The 18,892-nt window shown below is 47.7% G+C and overlaps 1 protein-coding gene across 1 annotated transcript in view; it reads left to right on the forward strand.

Moving 5' to 3' along the window:
- The window catches only part of HFM1 (helicase for meiosis 1), a gene marked incomplete at its 5' end in the record, with an annotated part of 582,583 nt that overhangs the window by 391,466 nt on the left and 172,225 nt on the right, over positions 1-18,892 (forward strand). The window contains one exon of the mRNA XM_082266347.1: positions 1,047-1,175. Coding sequence (XP_082122473.1) covers positions 1,047-1,175 — 129 coding nt within the window. The remainder of the gene's footprint in view (positions 1-1,046; positions 1,176-18,892) is intronic.

Below are 18,892 nucleotides of genomic sequence, written 5' to 3' on the forward strand. Positions count from 1 at the left end.
CGCTAGCAGCGTGGACTGAAGGATCTGACACTGCAGCTGCCTTCACACTGAGATTCGGGCAGGACACCGGCCTGACACCCCCCCAGTAAGTGGCACCCGGGGTGGGCCGCCCCCCCGCACCCCCCGTTGGTACGCCACTGGAACCCATATAGCCAATGGTTTCCACTGGCTCTGCAAAGCCTGTAAGACAAGGAAGTGAGGGGAGAGAAAAGCTGCAGACATGAGCAGCGCTGGAATGAGGGCTCAAGTAAGTAAAAAGGGGGGGGGGATACTGATTCATAAAAATTTTTTACTCTAATGCAAGGAATGGATTAACCACTTGTCGAACACCAGCAGTACTTATACTGCGGCAAGTCGGCTCTGTCCTGCGAAACGACGTAACTGCTAGTTGGGGGTCATGCGACGATTGGCTACAGGGGGAGCCAATCAGCAGGTCCGGCAGCCTGCGGTTGCACCTGGGCATCCGCGATCTCTCCCCGTGGAGACAGAACAGCAGTCTGCCGTTGTAAACATGACAGACCGCTGTTCTGTCAGTTATGAACACAGGGATCCTGTGTTCCTCTTATTTAGGAACACAGGTCTCTGTGTTCATGCAGTAAGCCCCGTCCCCCACAGTTAAAAAGCATCCCCTAGGAACACATTTAACCCTTTGCTCACCCCTGGTGTTAACCCCTTCACTGCCAGTGTCTAATGTAACAGTGCATATTTTTAGCACTGATTAATGTAGCAATATCACTGGTCCCCCCAAAAGTGTAAAAAAAATGTCAATTAGGTGTCCGATCTGTCTGCCCCAATGTCGTAGCTCCGCTAAAAAGTTAGGGGGAAAGCCTTTCCGGTCCAGAAGTGGTTAAGGTAAAAAAATATTAAGGCTTCAGAACCACAAGCACAACGTACATACTGTACATAATCAGGTGTTACCACCTTTAACTTTTCATTGGTGCTTTTTCATATAGTAAATTCTCTATTTATAAAGTCTAAAGTTAGAAACCGTTTCTTATGTAATATCGATCAATACTAATTTTTTTTTTTTCCGATGTATTTTAAAGTTGGCCTTGATATTCAACAGAAATTTAGAGCTCTATATTTAGGAAATCAGAAATTAGGACCGAATGGTGATGCTGAATTAAAGTCCGAAAGTAAACATTTAAACAACAGCTACTTGCAGCTTATCTCTGGTGAGTATTTAGAACCTAACTAGCTGTTTTCCTCATAGTATTTATAGATAAAGCTATCTATAGATCAAGGTGTTATTTAGAGTAAACCTGTACAGAGTTGACCCCTGGGCAATTTTGTAGGAGCTACAGAAATGCCCGCTTAATCTTTATTTTTGCTAGGAAAAAACAAATTAACTATAGTCGATGAAAATGCAAATAACTTTTTGCAGCATATAAAGCTAGCTAAAGCTGCAGATGATTATGGCACACTAGCGATTGTAGCTGCATAGAAAAGTATTTCAACTAGTTACAGCTTATTAGAGAAACAAAAGCAGTGGGTTTTGTAGCTGCTAGAAATCCCTGATACAGAGTGTGGTATGGCTCATTCTGTCTTGCTTCCATTTACACTACTGGAGGCAGTGTAATGTTTTACTCTCACATCTGTAGAAATAAGGTATTGTCGGCAGCCTTTTAGAAAGTTTGCTGACTCTTACAAATGTCCTTACCAATATGGAACCAATCACACATGAGTCAGATTTTAAAAATAATTAATCCAACTGTGTTTTTGTGAAATTGATGGGACCCCCCCCCATAATTCCTAACATCTTGACTGACCCAGCAACAGCTTTCCCACTGACTACATTGAAGTGAAGTGCATTGGAAATGAATTAATTTAAAAACCCAGCACACATTACTGGTTTCCATCTCTTGTGTTGTGGACTGTGTTTAAGGGAGGGAGAGTGAAGTATGTGGATCTTGTTGGTAAGCAAGATAGAACCATTTCTAGTATAGGAGAATCTACCAGATGTATTCTGTATTAGCATTTCAGAGTTACACTGCTTCGTAACCATAGTGCCCATGCAGTAGCATTTGCAGCAGGATTCTGACTCTTTTTATTTTAAAGTTGATAGTAGCTAACTGTTATTATTTGCAATAATATCAGATTTTTTTTTTGTAATTCTTTACTTTTAAAATTGTAAATCTGATTAATATCTGCACAACATTTTTTTTCGGAAATTCAGAAAATAAGCTGCTCTGTTCAAAATCAAAGGTGACAAAAATATTAATAATAAAGAACCTATGACTGGTAATTAAAGTAGAACTGAAGTCAAAACTTTTTTTTGATTTTGGATAGAGTACAGGAGGGTTATAACTAGAGTTGAGCGAACAGCTGGATGTTCGAGTTCGGCGGGTTCGACCGAACTTGAAAAAATAGTCCGGGTTCATGACCCGATCTTAACCCGAACTTTGTCCCGATCCCGAACCCCATTGAAGTCAATGGAGACCCGAACTTTTGAGCACTAAAATGCCTCTAAAACAAACATGGAAAGGGCTAGAGGGCTGCAAATGGCAGCAAAATCATCTTAAGAGCATGGCAAGTGCTCTGCAAACAAATGTGGATAGGGAAATAGCTTAAAATAACATAAAAAACAGAAAAATAAAAAATAATCATCTTGATTGATGTAGGAGGAGGACGAGGCCCATATGGAGTAGGAGGTTGAGGTGGCAGAGGATATGGCGGTGTAGGTGGAAGCGGCGGCAGTGGAGGAGGAGGACGAGGTAGCCAACACTTGTTTTGGTTTTTAATTACATTTTTTTTTTAATTCGGGTACACCTCAAAAGAGTAAGAAAGATCAAATCCAACAATGGCTGGGTAAGGCCGGTATACATGTCTATTCTGCACAAGGTACGGACAAGTCCTGTGGGATCCATGCCTAGTTCATTTTAATGAACGTGAGCTTGTCCACATTGGCCCCCAGCCGTGCTAAATACACGTTCAGATAATACACTGGCCATTGGCTATATGGAGACCCAGAAGTTGAAGGGGGCAGACCCGTCATTCAGTACGTCTAGGCGTGTGCACACATACTGCTCCACCATGTTAGTGCTGGGTGGTGGTGCTGCTGGTGGAGCTCCTGTTGCAAGGAGAGGACGTGGTCGATCTGTGGCAGCTACACGCACATGTGATACACCTTTCTCAGCTGCGAGTAGGCGACAGAACCTTACAGCAGTATTTGGCAGGGCCTAATGTGCCTCTACAAATGTTGAGGCCAGAACAAGTACAGGCGATAGTAGATTGGGTTGCTGACAGTGCCTCCAGTTCCTTCACATTGTCTCCCACCCAGTCTTCTGCTGAATGGTCAGAGTTGGCACCTGCAGCCGATGTCCCTCAATCTTTCACATCACCCCCTTGCAAATCAGCCAAGCAGTCTGAGCCCCAAGTCATGCGGCAGTCTCTTCTTCTTTTTTTTTTTTTTTCAAATAATTTTTATTGATTTTAAACAACATGTACAAGAAATGCAGTCAGCGTTACAAAGTATAACATGAGGGAAGTTATAAAGACAACAAGTGATATATGAGAAAACATATCGAAAGAGAGAGGGGAATGTCAACTTGAAACATACAATTATTTATCATTCCATTTGGTCCATAGTTCCCAGTGTTTGTTAAGTAATGGTAAGGACTGGGATCTCATCGCCAGTGACTTTTCAAATTCAAAGGTGGTCCGCACTGAAGCCACGACTTCCGATAGATTCGGAGCTTCTGTGTTTTTCCATCTCCTGGTGATGGTGGCCCTAGCGGCCAGTAGTATATGTGACACCACCCATCTAGCCTTATTGGGGATGAGATCAATGTCCAGTGTAAGGAGTGCCATAGCTGGGTTTGGCGAGATGTGTGTTTGCGCTACAGAGGAGATAAGGCCGAAGGTTTGGTTCCAGAAGCTGGATAGGTTTTTGCATGTCCACAGAATATGGTATAGATTGCCTACTTGACCACAATCCCGCCAGCAGAGCGGGGAATGGGTTTTGTAGAATTGGGACAGCCTATATGGAGTAAAGTACCAGTGGGACAGGATTTTCTGTGACAGCTCCCAGTGGTTGGTGCATTTCGACACTCCATAGGAGTGCCGGAAGGCTCGCATCCACTGTTGAGAGGAGAAGGTCCTTTGGAGATCAGTTTCCCACTTGATCATGGGGTTGGTTTTAAGGAAGGAAGTTTTGGCGTTAAACATATTATAGAAAAAGGTTATGCCTTTGGTGGACCCGTTGGGATCGGTGAAGAACCGGTATACTTTATATGGAATGGTAATGGCAGGTGGTGGATTCCTGGTCAGGAACGAGGATATGCGATTGTAGTTATAGAGCTCCGTTTTTGGCAGGTGGTATTGTTGGGTGAGGGAAGGGAACGTTTTCAGATGGTTGTCTATATAGAGATCATCAATCCAGTGTATGTCCCTGTCTCTCCACTTAGAGGTGGACATACAGGGGATCAAGATATCTAGTAATCGTATGGGTAGTTTTGGTTTATAGTGGGCTTCCTTGACATCCGTGTGTTTACATAGTTCTTTCCATGCAGCAAGGGATGTTTTAGTTGAGATTAGTAAGTCTGGCCCATTTTGAGGTTTCCAGCTGTCTGCTTGTAATAGGAGGTAAAGGCGGTCCACTTTGCTAAATGAGGCTTCTATGTGGGACCAATGTATGTCGGGGTTTTCGGGGAACCACGAAGGCAGTTGCGTGAGTTGTGATGCTAAAAAGTAGTCTTGTAGCTGTATCATGCCTGTCCCCCCTACCCGTTTGTGTTTAGTAAGATGGGTCCACGAGCACCTGGGGTGCTTCCCTTGCCAAATGTATTGTTTAAGTACCCGATTAAGGGACTTGAGTATTGTTGGCGGAATGGGGACAGGAAGGGTGCGGAATATGTAAAGGATTTTGGGAAGGGTCATCATTTTAAATGCCGCCAATTTCCCTAGCCAGGAGAGATCCTGATAGGGTTTTTTGGCCAGGTCTGTTTGAATGTCCGACAGTAGGGGTTTATAGTTAGCTTCCGCTAGCGATGCAACTGAAGGGGTCAGCTTCAGACCTAGATAGGATATATCCCGGTCGGTCCATATATATGGGAAGTTTGATTCCATATGTTGTCTAGCATGTGGTTGTACCCCCAGATTAAGGATGAGTGATTTGGTGAAATTCACCTTGTAATATGAAATGGAAGAGAAGTCCGCAAGTAGTCTGTGTAAGAAGGGCATGGACACTGTGGGGTTGGTAACGGATAAAATGACATCGTCAGCAAAAAGGGTTATCTTATGGGAGACTCCTTTAATACGAAACCCCGAAATGTGGGGGTGGGATCTGATCCGTTCTGCTAATGGTTCCATCATCAGATTAAATATGCTTGGAGATAGCGGGCAGCCTTGGCGTGTGCCGTTAGTGATGGAGAATGGCTTGGAAATCATGCCCGAGACAAAAACTTGGGCAGATGGGTGAGAATACAGAGCCATAATGGCTGATAGTATCAGGCCTGAGAATCCAAACCTCTCCAGCACCAAGTGCATGTATCTCCAATAGACCCTATCAAACGCCTTTTCGGCATCGATGGATAGGAGAAAGGAGGGTGTTTTTGTCAGTTCTGCATAGTGAATTAAGTTGATAACTCGGCTTGTGGCATCTGCCGCCTGTCTGTTGGTCATGAAGCCTAATTGGTCGGGATTTATTAAGGAGGGAAGAATTGCGGAGAGACGGATTGCAATAATTTTAGCGTAAATTTTTACGTCTGCATTTAGCAGGGATATCGGGCGGAAATTCGCTGGTGTGTCCGGGGTTTTGCCAGGTTTAGGTAGGGCTACTATGTGTGCTTGAAGCATTTCCGGGGGGAAGGAGCCTGACTGGGAAATTGATTGGTATAAGCGAAGCATGAACGGGGACAGGATGTCTTGGAATTGTTTAAAGTACTCGTTAGTAAAACCGTCTGGTCCGGGGGATTTGTCATTGGGAAGTTTGCCAATAGTGTGGGAAATTTCATCAAGGGAAACGGGCGAGTTTAGTGTCATAAGTTGTGCATCAGTCAGTGAGGGGAGTTTTATCTCTGACAGGAAAGACAGTATATCTGAGTCGGAGGGGGTGGTGCACGTGGGGTCCTCTTTCAGGTTATACAATGCTCCGTAATAATCCGAGAAAGCGTCCGCTATTTCTTGGGGTTTTAATAATTTTTGTTTGGTAAACGGGTGGATGATGTGAGGAATTCTACTCTTGGCTTTCCGCGCTTTCAGGCGATTAGCCAAGAATTTCCCGGCTTTGTTATGTTGGGAGTAAAACAGCAGTTTAAGGGACCTCATGGCTTTGTCATGGTCTCGGATCAAAAGGAGACGTAGATCGTGACGAAGTCTGGTGAGGGTGGCTGAAATTGCGTCTGTAGGAGAGGCCTTATTGGAGGCCTCCAGTTTGCGGATTTCAACCAACAAGGAGTCTATGGACGACTTATGTGTCCTCCCGTCCCTGGCCTTAAGTTGTATTAACATACCTCTAATAAAGGCTTTGTGGGCATTCCATAATATTTGAGGTGAGATATTTGGATCGTCATTGGTCTGGAAGAAGGTTTGCAGGTGGTCTTGGATCGTGGAGGAATATTGTTGGAGCTGGAGCAATCTATTGTCACACCTCCAAGTGGAGAATCCCGAACCAGGCTTCCCCTGTTGGAGTGTTATGGAAATGGCCGCATGGTCCGACCAGGAGATATCATGGATGTTAGTCTCTGATGTGTGGTGTAACAACCAAGAGTCCAATATAAAGAGATCAATACGGGAATAAGATCTATGGCGGGTCGAGAAAAAGGTAAAATCTTTCTCTTCCGCATGGAAGCATCTCCAGGCGTCAAATAGCTCCTCACGGCGCAGCAGACTACCCAAGCCAGTCGGGCGTCTGCTACACCCTGAGGTGGTATCGACCCGCGGGTCTGGGGGTAAGTTAAAGTCCCCACACAGGAGGAGGTGACCTTCCCTTAACGCCAGAGCCTTTTTGAGGAGCTTGCGTATAAAGAGCATTTGTTTAGAATTAGGTGCATACAAACATACCAATGTCAAGAGCACATTATCAATAACACAGATCAGGATGATATATCTACCCTCCGGGTCGAGATGGGACGACTTGAGGGTAAACACCACTAAGTCTCTAACTGCCACCAGGATACCGTTCTTCTTAACAGAGGCAGAGGCAAGGAAGATGTGGGGAAAGTTCCGGTGTTGACAGTAGGGAGATGCGTCCGCCTGAAAGTGCGTTTCCTGAGCTACTAAAATGTCAGCTTTCTGGGAGATGGCTTTCTTCCACAAAGTCCTTCTTTTGGCCGGGTGGTTGAGTCCATTGGAGTTAATGGATAAAATCTTCAATCCCATGGGAGAGGGATCAGAGGAGATGTGGTCAGCAGGCGGGATGTGTTAAGAGCTGAGAATTGTACTGGATACAGGTGACATTTCAACATGGGAGGCGATGAGGTCCAGGTCTGGGAGAAAGGACAAGCAAGATAGGAGAGTCGTTCCTGAACGAAGTACACTGGGAAGTGGAAATACAGGTGTAATATGTTGTCATAAGAGTCAGGGAAAATCGAAAGATGAACGCTGCATGTTAATCGAAACACGCTCCAACGAGAGCAACCAAAAGGCCCATAGGAGGGCGTAAAAAATAGAATTCCTGAGAAGGGATTCGAGCAGGGTAACCTGCAACATGTAACAGGGTAAGATACGGTGGTGAGTACCAGTGCATCGGACCAGGGAAGGTCGTTGAGTATGATAAAGTCATTTTGATGTCTTCAGGGTTTGTTGCTGTGATCCGTAGGGGGTCTGGACCAGCCCAGCGAGGTGTTCGCTTTTTGAGGTGGCGCGGTCACAGGGCGTTGAGGAGGGATGATATCCCAGGTGCGCAGGAGCTTTAGTCCGGCTTCCAAGGTGTGCACTATTTTGGTAGTGTTATCTTTAGTGATAAGCAGACTTGCCGGATATTTCCACTTGTAGGGGATGTCATGGTTGCGCAGGGCCTTGGTGACGGTCATTAGGTTGTTGCATTGTGAAGCGGGAGAAGTCGGGAAAAACTTGAAAGTTCTTCGCTTGTTCGGGCAGTTGGTCTTTTAGTTTAAATGCATGAAGAATGCCTTCTTTTGCTTGATAGTAGTGCATTTTAAGCAGCACATCTCTTGGAACATCTGTAGGCAGATGGGGAGGTTTGGGGATGCGGTGAATACGGTCAATAGTGACATCCGCAGGGGTAAATCCTGGTACAGCAGCCAGAAACAGGTCTTTTGCGAAGTGCGGGAGTTGATTCGAGGAAACTGTTTCTGGGATGCCGCGAATTTTCAGGTTACTTCGGCGTGACCGGTCCTCAAGGTCTGCTAACTTGGACTTAATCCAGGAAATATCATCGGCCTGGGACGTATGTGCATCTACCATTGTGTTAAACGATGTGGCAAAATCTGTCATCTGTTCTTCCACTTGATCCACTCTAGATTCCACCACGTGTATGTTCCTCCTGCAATCCCTCAATCCTGCAACTAGGTCAGCCTGTAGGGAAGATCGCAGCAGCATCACAATGTCCTTTAAGGCTGTGTCTGTTATAGGCTGTCCCGTGGTTGGGAATGCTGCTATAGGATCTGGGATCTGTGTGTCCATTGCAGGCAGGTCTTCTGCCCATCCCCCGCCATGTGCCTGATCCCCTGTTAGGTTTGAAGTGGATCGTCTCTGCTTGCTTTTAGCAGGACTTTGAGTGGATGGGGTGGACTGACCTGAGCGGTGATCGGGATCCTCATCCGCAGTGTGCTGGGAGTCCTTGAGCAGAGCTGCTGCAGCCAGGGCGCTGGCAGCGTCCCTGTGAAGAGAGGAGTGGGCGCCATATTGGCTGGATCGACCCGCCGCTGGAGGGAAGAATGTGGTAAGCTTTTTAAGTTTAGGGGGATCGCGCTGCCTCCGGGACATTGCCGCTGTATTCACGGGGCCACCGCCGATCTGTCGGTGTGTTTTAGCGGTAGTAGGCGACTCCGTAGATGAGATTTCCCTGGTCCTGTGCAGGAGCTCTCAGATCATGCGGCCATACACGTCCGCGGTAGCTCCGCCCCCGTCTCTTCTTCTTTTTGATGACTCTGTTAGCATGGTTTCCCAGGGCCATTCACCTAGCCCTGCCCCAGAAGTCGAAGAGATTGAGTGCACCGATGCCCAACCACTTATGTCTCAAGATGAGTACATGGGAGGACCATCGCAGCACGTCTCAGATAATGACGAAACACAGGTGCCAACTGCTGTGGAATTCCGAATTGTGGAGACTGACAAGGGTTGCAGGGGTGAAGACTGCGTGGAAGATGATGTGGAGGATGATGAGGTCCTCGACCTCACATGGAATGAACATCATGCAGGTGACCTGAGTGGTTTGGAGGAAGAGGCGGTGGTCGCACCAGCACAGCAGAAGAGGGAGCAGGGTGCAAAAGCGGAGCGGCCGTGCCCTAGACACTACGCCTGCTACTGCCCAACGCAGCAAGGGACCGAGCACACCAAAGCCAGCTCACAGGAGTTCACTAGCGTGGCAGTTCTTCAGACAATGTGCTGATGACAGGACACGAGTGGTTTGCACGCTGTGCAATCAGAGCCTGAAGTGAGGTATAAACCTTCTCAACCTGAGCACAACCTGCATGACCATGCATCTAAGTGCAAAGCACGAGCTGCAGTGGAGTAGACACCTCAAAAACCAAGAAAGGTCTCTGGCTCCTCCTGCTTCCTCTTCTGCTGCTGCAGTCTAGGCATATTCATCCACCTTTGTAGTGACAGTGGCACCTGCCACTCCGCAAACAGAGGATCTGCCAGCAACACCACCACCTGGGTCACCAACACAACCATCTGCACAATGTCCCATGGAAGCGTTCAGCTTTCTATATCCCAAGCACTGGAGTGGAAGAGGAAGTACCCCCCTACCCACCCACGATCCCTGGCCCTGAATGCCAGCATTTCAAAATTCCTGGCCTTTGAAATGCTGTCATTCCGTCTGGTGGTGTCAGAGAAACGGCCATGCTGCAACTGGCAACTCCGCCAGTACTTCCAATGGTCGCAATGGACTCAGGATTCACTGGCCTATAAAAGGACTCTGCTCAGCCCATCAGATTGCTGGATTGTCTTCAGCTCTTGTTGTTTCCTGAGCATTGCTACTTCCTGGATTCCAGTTTGACCCGGCTTGTTCCTGACCTGTCTGCTCTGTCTCCTAGCTTTGACCCCCGGCTTCGTCTGACCATCCGATCCTGCTCCAGTGTTTGACCCTCGGCTTGTGTGACCATCCCTGCTCTTTTGCCCTCTGCCTGACTTCTAGTGTACCGATCCCGGCTTGCTCAACGGACTTGCTTCTGCTCAAATCCCCTTGTCTTGGCGCCTGTTTGGACTGATACCTGTGTATGACCCTCGACCTGGCTTTTACCTGCACATTGCTTGATTCCCTGGAGGCCCTGAAAGTTTTTTCCGGATACCCTTGTGAACCTTTACCTGCACTCCACAAGCATCCAGTGCTCCTTGGGACGCGTCACCTCCTGTCCCACTTCCAGGGGTGATTTGCACCGAGCTGCAAGGGAAGCCCTCTCAGCATTTCGGCCTCTACCAAGAAGTGATCTGACAGTACAATACAGCCATGTCAGAGGCCGACAGAGGTGCTTCCCAGCTCGAGGCTCTTTGTCAGCAAGTCTCCCCTTTAACAGAGACAGTCCAGAGACTGCAGGACGGTTATTTTCAATTAGAGGGTCGAGTGTTGAACCTAGCTGGCGCACCCTCTCCTTGCGACCCCAATCAACCTCCCACCAGCTCCGGGGGCACCTCCACTCAGCAAGGACCAGCCAGCCCTGCTCAAGCAGCTATGGTTTTCCCACCTGAACCCAGGGTACCTACACCCAAACGCTTCCGTGGGGAACGGAGAAGGTTCAAATCCTTCAAGAATGCATGTCTCTTGTATCTAGCCCTTCAGCCCAGAACCTTCTCTTCAGAGACTGTCAAAGTAGGGTTCATAATTTCTCTGTTGTCAGAAGAACCCCAGACCTGGCCCATAACCTCCTTGAGCAAAAGAGCTCCTCATTGAACTCTGTAGACTCCTTCTTCCAGGCCATGGCCCAGTTATATGAGGACCCCCAATGGACTGTTACGGCTGAATCAGCCCTACATGCCTTACAACAAAATAAACGTCCTGTAGAGGACTATACCATTGACTTCCACAGATGGGCCGCGGATACAGACTGGAATGAGGCAGCACTCAAGTACCAGTATCGTCACAGATTGTCTGAAGCCCTTAAGGACGAGTTAGCTCGGGTAGAAACCCCTACGTCTTTGGAAGGTCTAATCTCACTGACAATCCAACTAGACAGGTGCCTGCGGGAGAGACGCTCAGAGCGCCTTCAAGGGGCCTGACCTACCTGGGTACTCCAGAAAGTCCCACTTGCTGCTTCACCCCATCCTGGGCCTTCTGTCTCCGGGGGATCAGAAGGAGAACCCATGCAGATTGGTCTAATCCGTTCTGCCTTGACCCCCAAGGAAAGACAACGTCGCCGTCAAGCTAACCTCTGCCTTTATTGTGGGGAATCTGGCCACTTCCTACACAATTGTCCTATGAGACCCAGTAAGTCCTATTCACGGCCTCTGCTGAATTGTCAAATCGCCGGGTCATCCCCTGCTCATCTTATTCTCCCTGTCTCCCTACAGGTAGCAGAAAAGAAGATTCGGCTTCTGGCGATCGTTGATTCCGGGCATGTAGTTGCTTTCTGGACCGTTCTTTAGCTCAAAGACTGGGTGTCCCCGTGCAAGCTAAGGAACAGCGACTCCATTATCTTCTGGCTGATGGTTCTTTGCCCAGTTCCGGGCCTGTTACTGAAGAGACGTGCCCCATCTTCACCAAGACAGATTCTCTTAACCAGGAATTCCTCCGATTTGACGTCCTTTCCTCACCAATGTTTCTCATTATTTTAGGACTTCCCTGGCTACAGGCCCACAACCCACAGATTGACTGGGTTAAGAGAAGGATCTCCTTCACGTCTAATTACTGCCTGAACCATTGTTTCCTACCGGGATCTGATACTTCTGCTGCTTGCCTGGACGTCCGACCACTACATGATCTCCCGGAAAATGTCCCCGCAGTTTATGAGGAATTCATGGACGTATTTGATAAAAAAAAGGCAGAAGCTCTGCCTCCTCACAGGCCTTATGATTGCCCTGTAGAACTTCTGCCCGGAGCCAAGATTCCTTTCGGAAGGATATTCCCGTTATCTGAGAAGGAGCTGGAAACTCTCCGGATCTATATTAACGAAAATTTGGAAAAGGGTTTTATCCGCCCCTCCTCCTCACCAGCAGGGTCTGGGATATTCTTTGTCGAAAAGAAGGATGGCACACTAAGACCTTGTGTAGATTACCAGGAGCTTAATAAAATTACTATTAAAAACAGGTATCCTCTACCTCTTATCCCAGAACTGTTTCAACGTTTCCAGGCAGCTCGGATCTTTACCAAATTGGATCTCCGTGGAGCTTACAACCTTGTTCGCATTAGAAAAGGAGATGAGTGGAAGACGGCGTTCAGAATGCGGTTTGGCCATTTTGAATACCTGGTCATGCCTTTCGGGCTGTGTAACTCCCCTGCTACCTTCCAGCATCTAGGTAATGACATTTTTCGGGAATTCCTGGATCTCTTTCTGATTGTCTACCTAGATGACATACTCATTTTTTCCTCCACTCTGGAACTCCACTGGACCCATGTTAAAAAGGTACTATTTACTTTAATTAAACACGGACTTTAGGTGAAACCAGAGAAATGCGAATTCGAGAAAGACTTCATTAAATTCCTGGGTCTCATTATCTCAACAAACGGCATTTCCATGGATCCACAGAAAGTGCAGTCAATTCTCGATTGGCCAGCCCCTTGTGATAAGAAAGGAGTTCAACGCTTCGTGGGGTTTGCTAACTTCTATCGGAGGTTCGTGAAGGGGTTCTCTATGATTATCTCGCCCATTACCCAGTTGACCCGCCAACAGGTCCGCTTCCATTGGTCACAGGAATCTCAAACGGCCTTTGACAAACTGAAGACGTTGTTCACCTCAGCACCTATTCTCCAGCATCCTGATCCAACCCTAACTTATGTGCTTGAAGTGAATGCTTCAGAAAGCCACTGGAGCAATCTTATCTCAAAGACAAGGCCCGAAGACTCTTCTGCACCCTGTGGCTTTCTTTTCCCGGAAGATGACACCTCCGGAGAGAAACTATGATGTAGGGGATCGGGAACTCTTGGCCATCAAATGTGCCTTGGAAGAGTGTAGATACTTGCTGGAAGGGGCTACTCATCCCATTTTGGTATTCACAGACCACAAAAACCTGGAATACCTCAGGACAGCAAGACGTCTGAGACCCCGTCAAGCTCGATGGGCCTTATTCTTTCCCCCGGTTTAACTTTCATCTGACTTACCGGCCAGGGTCCAAGAACGGGAAGGCAGGCGCCCTGTCCAGAATGTTTCCAGATACCCCAAACACAGCCGAACCTAACACCATCCTCTCGGCTCAAAATGTTTTGCTTATTCAAACTGATCTACAATCAGCAATTAGCAAGCCTCAGTTCAATGTCTCGAGCCTGGGACCTCTTCCTTGGAAAAACGCGGGGGATTCTTGTGGTTCCAAGAAAGGATTTTTGTTCCTTCACAAATCAATCTACAGGTCCTAAAGAGTTTGCATGATCACAAGCTTGCCGGGCACTTCGGGGTCAGGAAGACATGTGAACTCATTCAGCGCCGCTTTTGGTGGCCCAATTTAGTTCGGGACTGTAAATCCTATGTGAGTTCTTGTATCACGTGCCAGCGTAACAAGGGGGCTAAGACCAGGTCCTGGGGCCTGTTGAGACCATTGCCCATCCCGGAACAGCCCTGGAAGCAACTATCCATGGATTTTATAGTGGAATTACCACCTTCAGAAGGTTTCACTACTGTCCTGGTGGTGGTGGATCGTCTCTCGAAGATGGCGCACTTTTTGCCTATGATTGGCACACCTTCTACCGTGGAAACAGCTAACATGTTTATTAACCACTTTGCCGCTGCTCACTAAAGCTCTACTGCGGCAAAGTGGCTCGATAACGTCTGGCGACGTAGACCTACGTCACCAGACATTCCCCTCTCTCGGAGGCTTGCTCCCGCTGTATTCAGTCACAGCGGAAGTCGGGCCAGGGGAGGAGCGGCGGCGATCGCCGCTGCTCTTCCCCGATTGTCGGGGATCGAGTGTGGAGATCCGCCTGCTTGTGTAAACACAAGCGGGCGGATCTCCTAAGTGACAGGCAGGGTCAGATTGCAGGGTTCAGCATAGCTGAACATGCGATCTATCCCTGTGTAGTGATGTCGCGAACATAAAATTCATAAAAAGGGCTTTTGGGGTCAATAGATATATATATATATATATATATATATCCAAAAAAAACCCTCAAATACCAGCCCTAGGAAGGGCTTTTTGGGGTGCTGTCCTTACAGCAGGAGTGTACCAAGAACACTGGCTAACAAGACCGGGAACTGTCCCCAGCTATAACAGCAGCAGCAGCACCAGCACTTTCCCTGCTCTCAGTAACACAGAAATGATCTAAGATGGATGCTGCCCTTGCTTATTTATAGGAGGTGGGAGGGTGTGGGAGGGAGGTATGCTGATTGGCCTGGAATGTGTCTGCTGACTGTGATGTTCAGGGTCAAAGTTTGCCTCAATGATGATGTATAGGAGGCGGACCGAACATCGCATATGTTCGCCCGCAGCGGCGAACGCGAACGTTCGAAGTTCGCTGGGAACCGTTCGTCGGCGAACCGTTCGGTACATCTCTATCCCTGTGTCACTCAATCACCTCCCCCCACACACGTTAGTAAGCACCAGGCATACATTAACCCCTCCCTCTCCAATACAATTAACCCCTTCCCTGCCAGTGTCATTTTTACAGTAACAGTGCATATTTATAGCACTGATTACTGTAGTAATGTACCCCCAAAAGTGTCAAAAATGTCAGTCAAGGGTCCGATCTGTCCGCCGCAATGTCGCAGTCCCGCAAAAAAAATCGCAGATCGCCGCCATTACTCGTTAAAAAAAAAAACACCAAAAATGACAGAAATCTTTCCCTTAGTTAGTAAACGCAATAACTTTTGCGCAAACCAATCAAAATACGCTTATTGCGATTTTTTTTACCAAACATAGGTAGCAGAAAACAAATTGGCCAAAAATGTAAAAAAAAATTGATTTTTACATTTTTTTGGGGGGGAATTTCATATAAAAAATGTGAAAAATATTGTTATTTTTTCAAAATCGACGTTCTTTTTTTGTTTATAGCGCAAAAAGTAAAAATCGCACACGTGATCAAATACCACCAAAAGAAAGCTCTGTTTGTGGGAAAAAAAGGACGTAAATTTAGTTTGGGTACGGCGTCGCACGACCGCGCAATTGTCAGTTAAAGTCGCACAGTGCCGAATCGCAAAATGTGGCCCAGACGTAAGACCGCAACGTCCTCCGGTGGTAAAGTGGTTAAAGAAGTGGTCAGGCTACACGGTCTCCCGGACAGTATAGTATTGGACATATTGGACAGAGGCGTCCAGTTCACCTCCAAATTCTGGAAAGAGCTTTGCAAATCCTTGTCCATTGAGATATGCCTATCATCAGCCTACCACCCGCAGAGTAATGGTCAAACGGAAAGGACCAACCAGACCCTTGAACAATACCTACGTTTCTTTTGCACTTGCTCCCAGGATAACTGGGTTTCTTTACTTCCGTACGCGGAATTCGCGTATAATAACGCCCTGCATTCTGCAACCAACCAGACCCCGTTCTGGGTGAATCACGGGTTCCACCCTTCTTTTTTGCCCAGTGCTTTCGCAGAAACATCGGTTCCTGCAGTGCAAGACCGGATAACGACTATCAGGAATAACTACCGGTTGCTACAGGACTCCATATCCAAAGCCCAACAGGAGTACAAGAAATATTATGACCGCAAGAAAAAGGAAAACCCTATGTATAAGGTCGGGGATAAGGTGTGGCTCTCCTCAAACAACCTACGACTATCTTGCCCTTCTAAAAAATTGGGACCAAGGTTTATTGGGCCTTTTAGAATCAAAAGGATGATAAACCCTGTGGCTTTCGAACTAACTTTACCTAATTCATCCTGTATTCCATGTTTCCCTGCTTAAGCCTGCAATTTCTAGCCCCTTCCCAGGGAGGGAAGAATTGCCTCCACCTCCAGTTTCAGTGGAGGGCGAACCTGAATATGAAGTGGAAACCATTCTGGATTGTCGAAGAAGGGGTGAGCTCATACAGTATCTTATTAAATGGAAAGGTTACCCCCCTGAAGACAATTCCTGGGAACCCGCTAGTAACCTGCATGCCCCCAGGCTGGTACAGGAATTCCACAGGAGATTCCTGGGAAGCTTGGCCCTGTTGGGCATCCGGAGGCTGCCTCTTGGGGGGGTCACTGTCAGAGAAACGGCCATGCTGCAACTGGCAACTCCGCCAGTACTTCCAATGGCCGCAATGGACTCAGGCCATAGACTCATTGTCAGTGAAATGGCTGTGCTGCAACTGGCAACTTTGCCAGTACTTCCCATGGCCGCAATGGACTCAGGCCATAGACTAATTCACTGGCCTATAAAAGGACTCTGCTCAGCCCATCAGATTGCTGGATTGTCTTCAGCTCTTCCTGTTTCCTGAGCATTGCTACTTCCTGGATTCCAGTTTAACCCGGCTTGTTCCTGACCTGTCTGCTCTCTCTCCTAGCTTTGACCCCCGGCTTCGTCTGACCATCCGATCCTGCTCCAGTGTTTGACCCTCGGCTTGTGTGACCATCCCTGCTCTTTTGCCCTCTGCCTGACTTCTAGTGTACCGATCCCGGCTTGCTCAACGGACTTGCTTCTGCTCAAATCCCCTTGTCTTGGCGCCTGTTTGGACTGATACCTGTGTATGACCCTCGGCCTGGCTTTTACCTGCACATTGCTTGATTCCCTGGAGGCCCTGAAAGTTGTTCCGGATACCCTTGTGAACCTTTACCTGCACTCCACAAGCATCCAGTGCTCCTTGGGACGCGTCACCTCCTGTCCCAATTCCAGGGGTGATTCGCACCAAGCTGCAAGGGAAGCCCTCTCAGCATTTCGGCCTCTACCAAGAAGTGATCTGACAGGTGGAGACGCAGAGTTTTAAAAGCCTTATGGCAGTGGCTGTCCCACAGTACGTCGTGCCCAGCCACCACTACTTTTCCAGGCAAGCCACCCCTTCCCTGCACAACCAAGTGGGTGACAAAATCAGGTGTGCACTGTGCAACGCCATCTGTGGCAAGGTCCACCTAACTACGGATACGTGGACCAGTAAGCACGGTCAGGGACGTTATATCTCCCTAACAGCACACTGAGTAAATGCAGTGGCGGCTGGGCCTGAGGCGGATGGCAGTTTGGCGCATGTCCTTCCACCACCGAGGATTGCAGTGCGCTTCAGTTTGCCTGCGGTTCCTAACTCCTCCTACTCCGCTTCCTCATCCTCTACCGCCTCCTCATCCGGTCAGCGTAACACCTTCACCACCAACTTCAGCACAGCCAGGGGTAAACAACAGCAGGCAGTTTTAAAACTTGCCTGTTTTGGGGGAAAAACCACTCACCGTGCAGGAGTTGTGGAGGGGCATTGAACCGCAGTCCGCTTGAGTGATTGGTGCCAGTGAGCCTCAAGCCTGGCCTGGTGGTGTGCGATAATGGGCGAAATCTTGTAGCAGCTCTGGGCCTAGCCGGTTTGACACACATCCCTTGCCTGGCGCATGTGCTGAATTTGGTGGTGCAGAGGTTCCTTAGAAATTACCCAGATATGTCAGAGCTGCTGCAGAAAGTGCGGGCAGTCTGTGTGCACTTTTGGCGTTCTCACCCTGCTGCTGCTCGCCTGTCAGCGCTGCAGCGTAACTTCGGCCTTCGCGCTCACCGCCTCATATGTGACGTGCCCACAAGGTGGAACTCCATCTTGCACATGCTGGCCAGACTGTGCGAGCAGCAGCAGGCCATAGTGGAGTTTCAGCTGCAGCACACACACATGAGTCGCTCTGCGGAACAGCACCACTTCACCACCAGTAACTGGGCCTCCATGCGAGACCTGTGTGCCTTGTTGCGCTGTAACATATGCAGACTAGGCTGTAATGTAATCTTTTTTCCCTAAATGGGTGTTTATTGAATAGCGGAATAGAACAACAGTATCCAACGAGTGTATCTCACACGTACAGATACAGACTAGGCCGCAATTTAATATTTTTTCCCTAAATGGGTGTTTATTGAATAGCGGACTAGAATAACAGTATCCAACGAGTGTATCTCACACGTACAGATACAGACTAAGCCTCAATTTAATATCTTTCTGTCCCCTAAATGTTTTTTTTTTATCGCAATGCGCAATACAACAATATGCAATGGGTGTATCTCACTGTAACATACGCGGACAGGGCCGCAATCAACTTTTTTTGTCCCCTAAATAGTTTTTTTGTATTGCAAGGCGTAATACAACAGTATGCAATGGGTGTATCTCACTGTAACATATGCAGACAGGGCCGCAATCAACTTTTTTTGTCCCCTAAATTGTTTTTTTCATTGCAAGGTGCAATACAACAGTATGCAATGGGTGTATCTCACTGTACCATACGCGGACAGGGCCGCAATCAACTTTTTTTGCCCCAAAATGTTTTTTTTTTATTGCAAGGCGCAATACAACAGTATGCAATGGGTGTATCTCACTGTAACATATGCGGACAGGGCAGCAATAAACTCTTTTGTCCCCTAAATAGTTTTTTTATTGCAAGGCGCAATACAGCAGTATGCAATGGGTGTATATCACTGTAACATACGCGGACAGGGCCGCAATCAACTTTTTTTGCCCCTAAAGTTTTTTTTTTTATTGCAAGGCGCAATACAACAGTATGCATAGGGTGTATCTCACTGTAACATACGCG

This window comes from Pelophylax lessonae, assembly GCF_965119305.1.
Source record: "Pelophylax lessonae genome assembly, chromosome: 8".
NCBI lineage: Eukaryota > Metazoa > Chordata > Amphibia > Anura > Ranidae > Pelophylax > Pelophylax lessonae.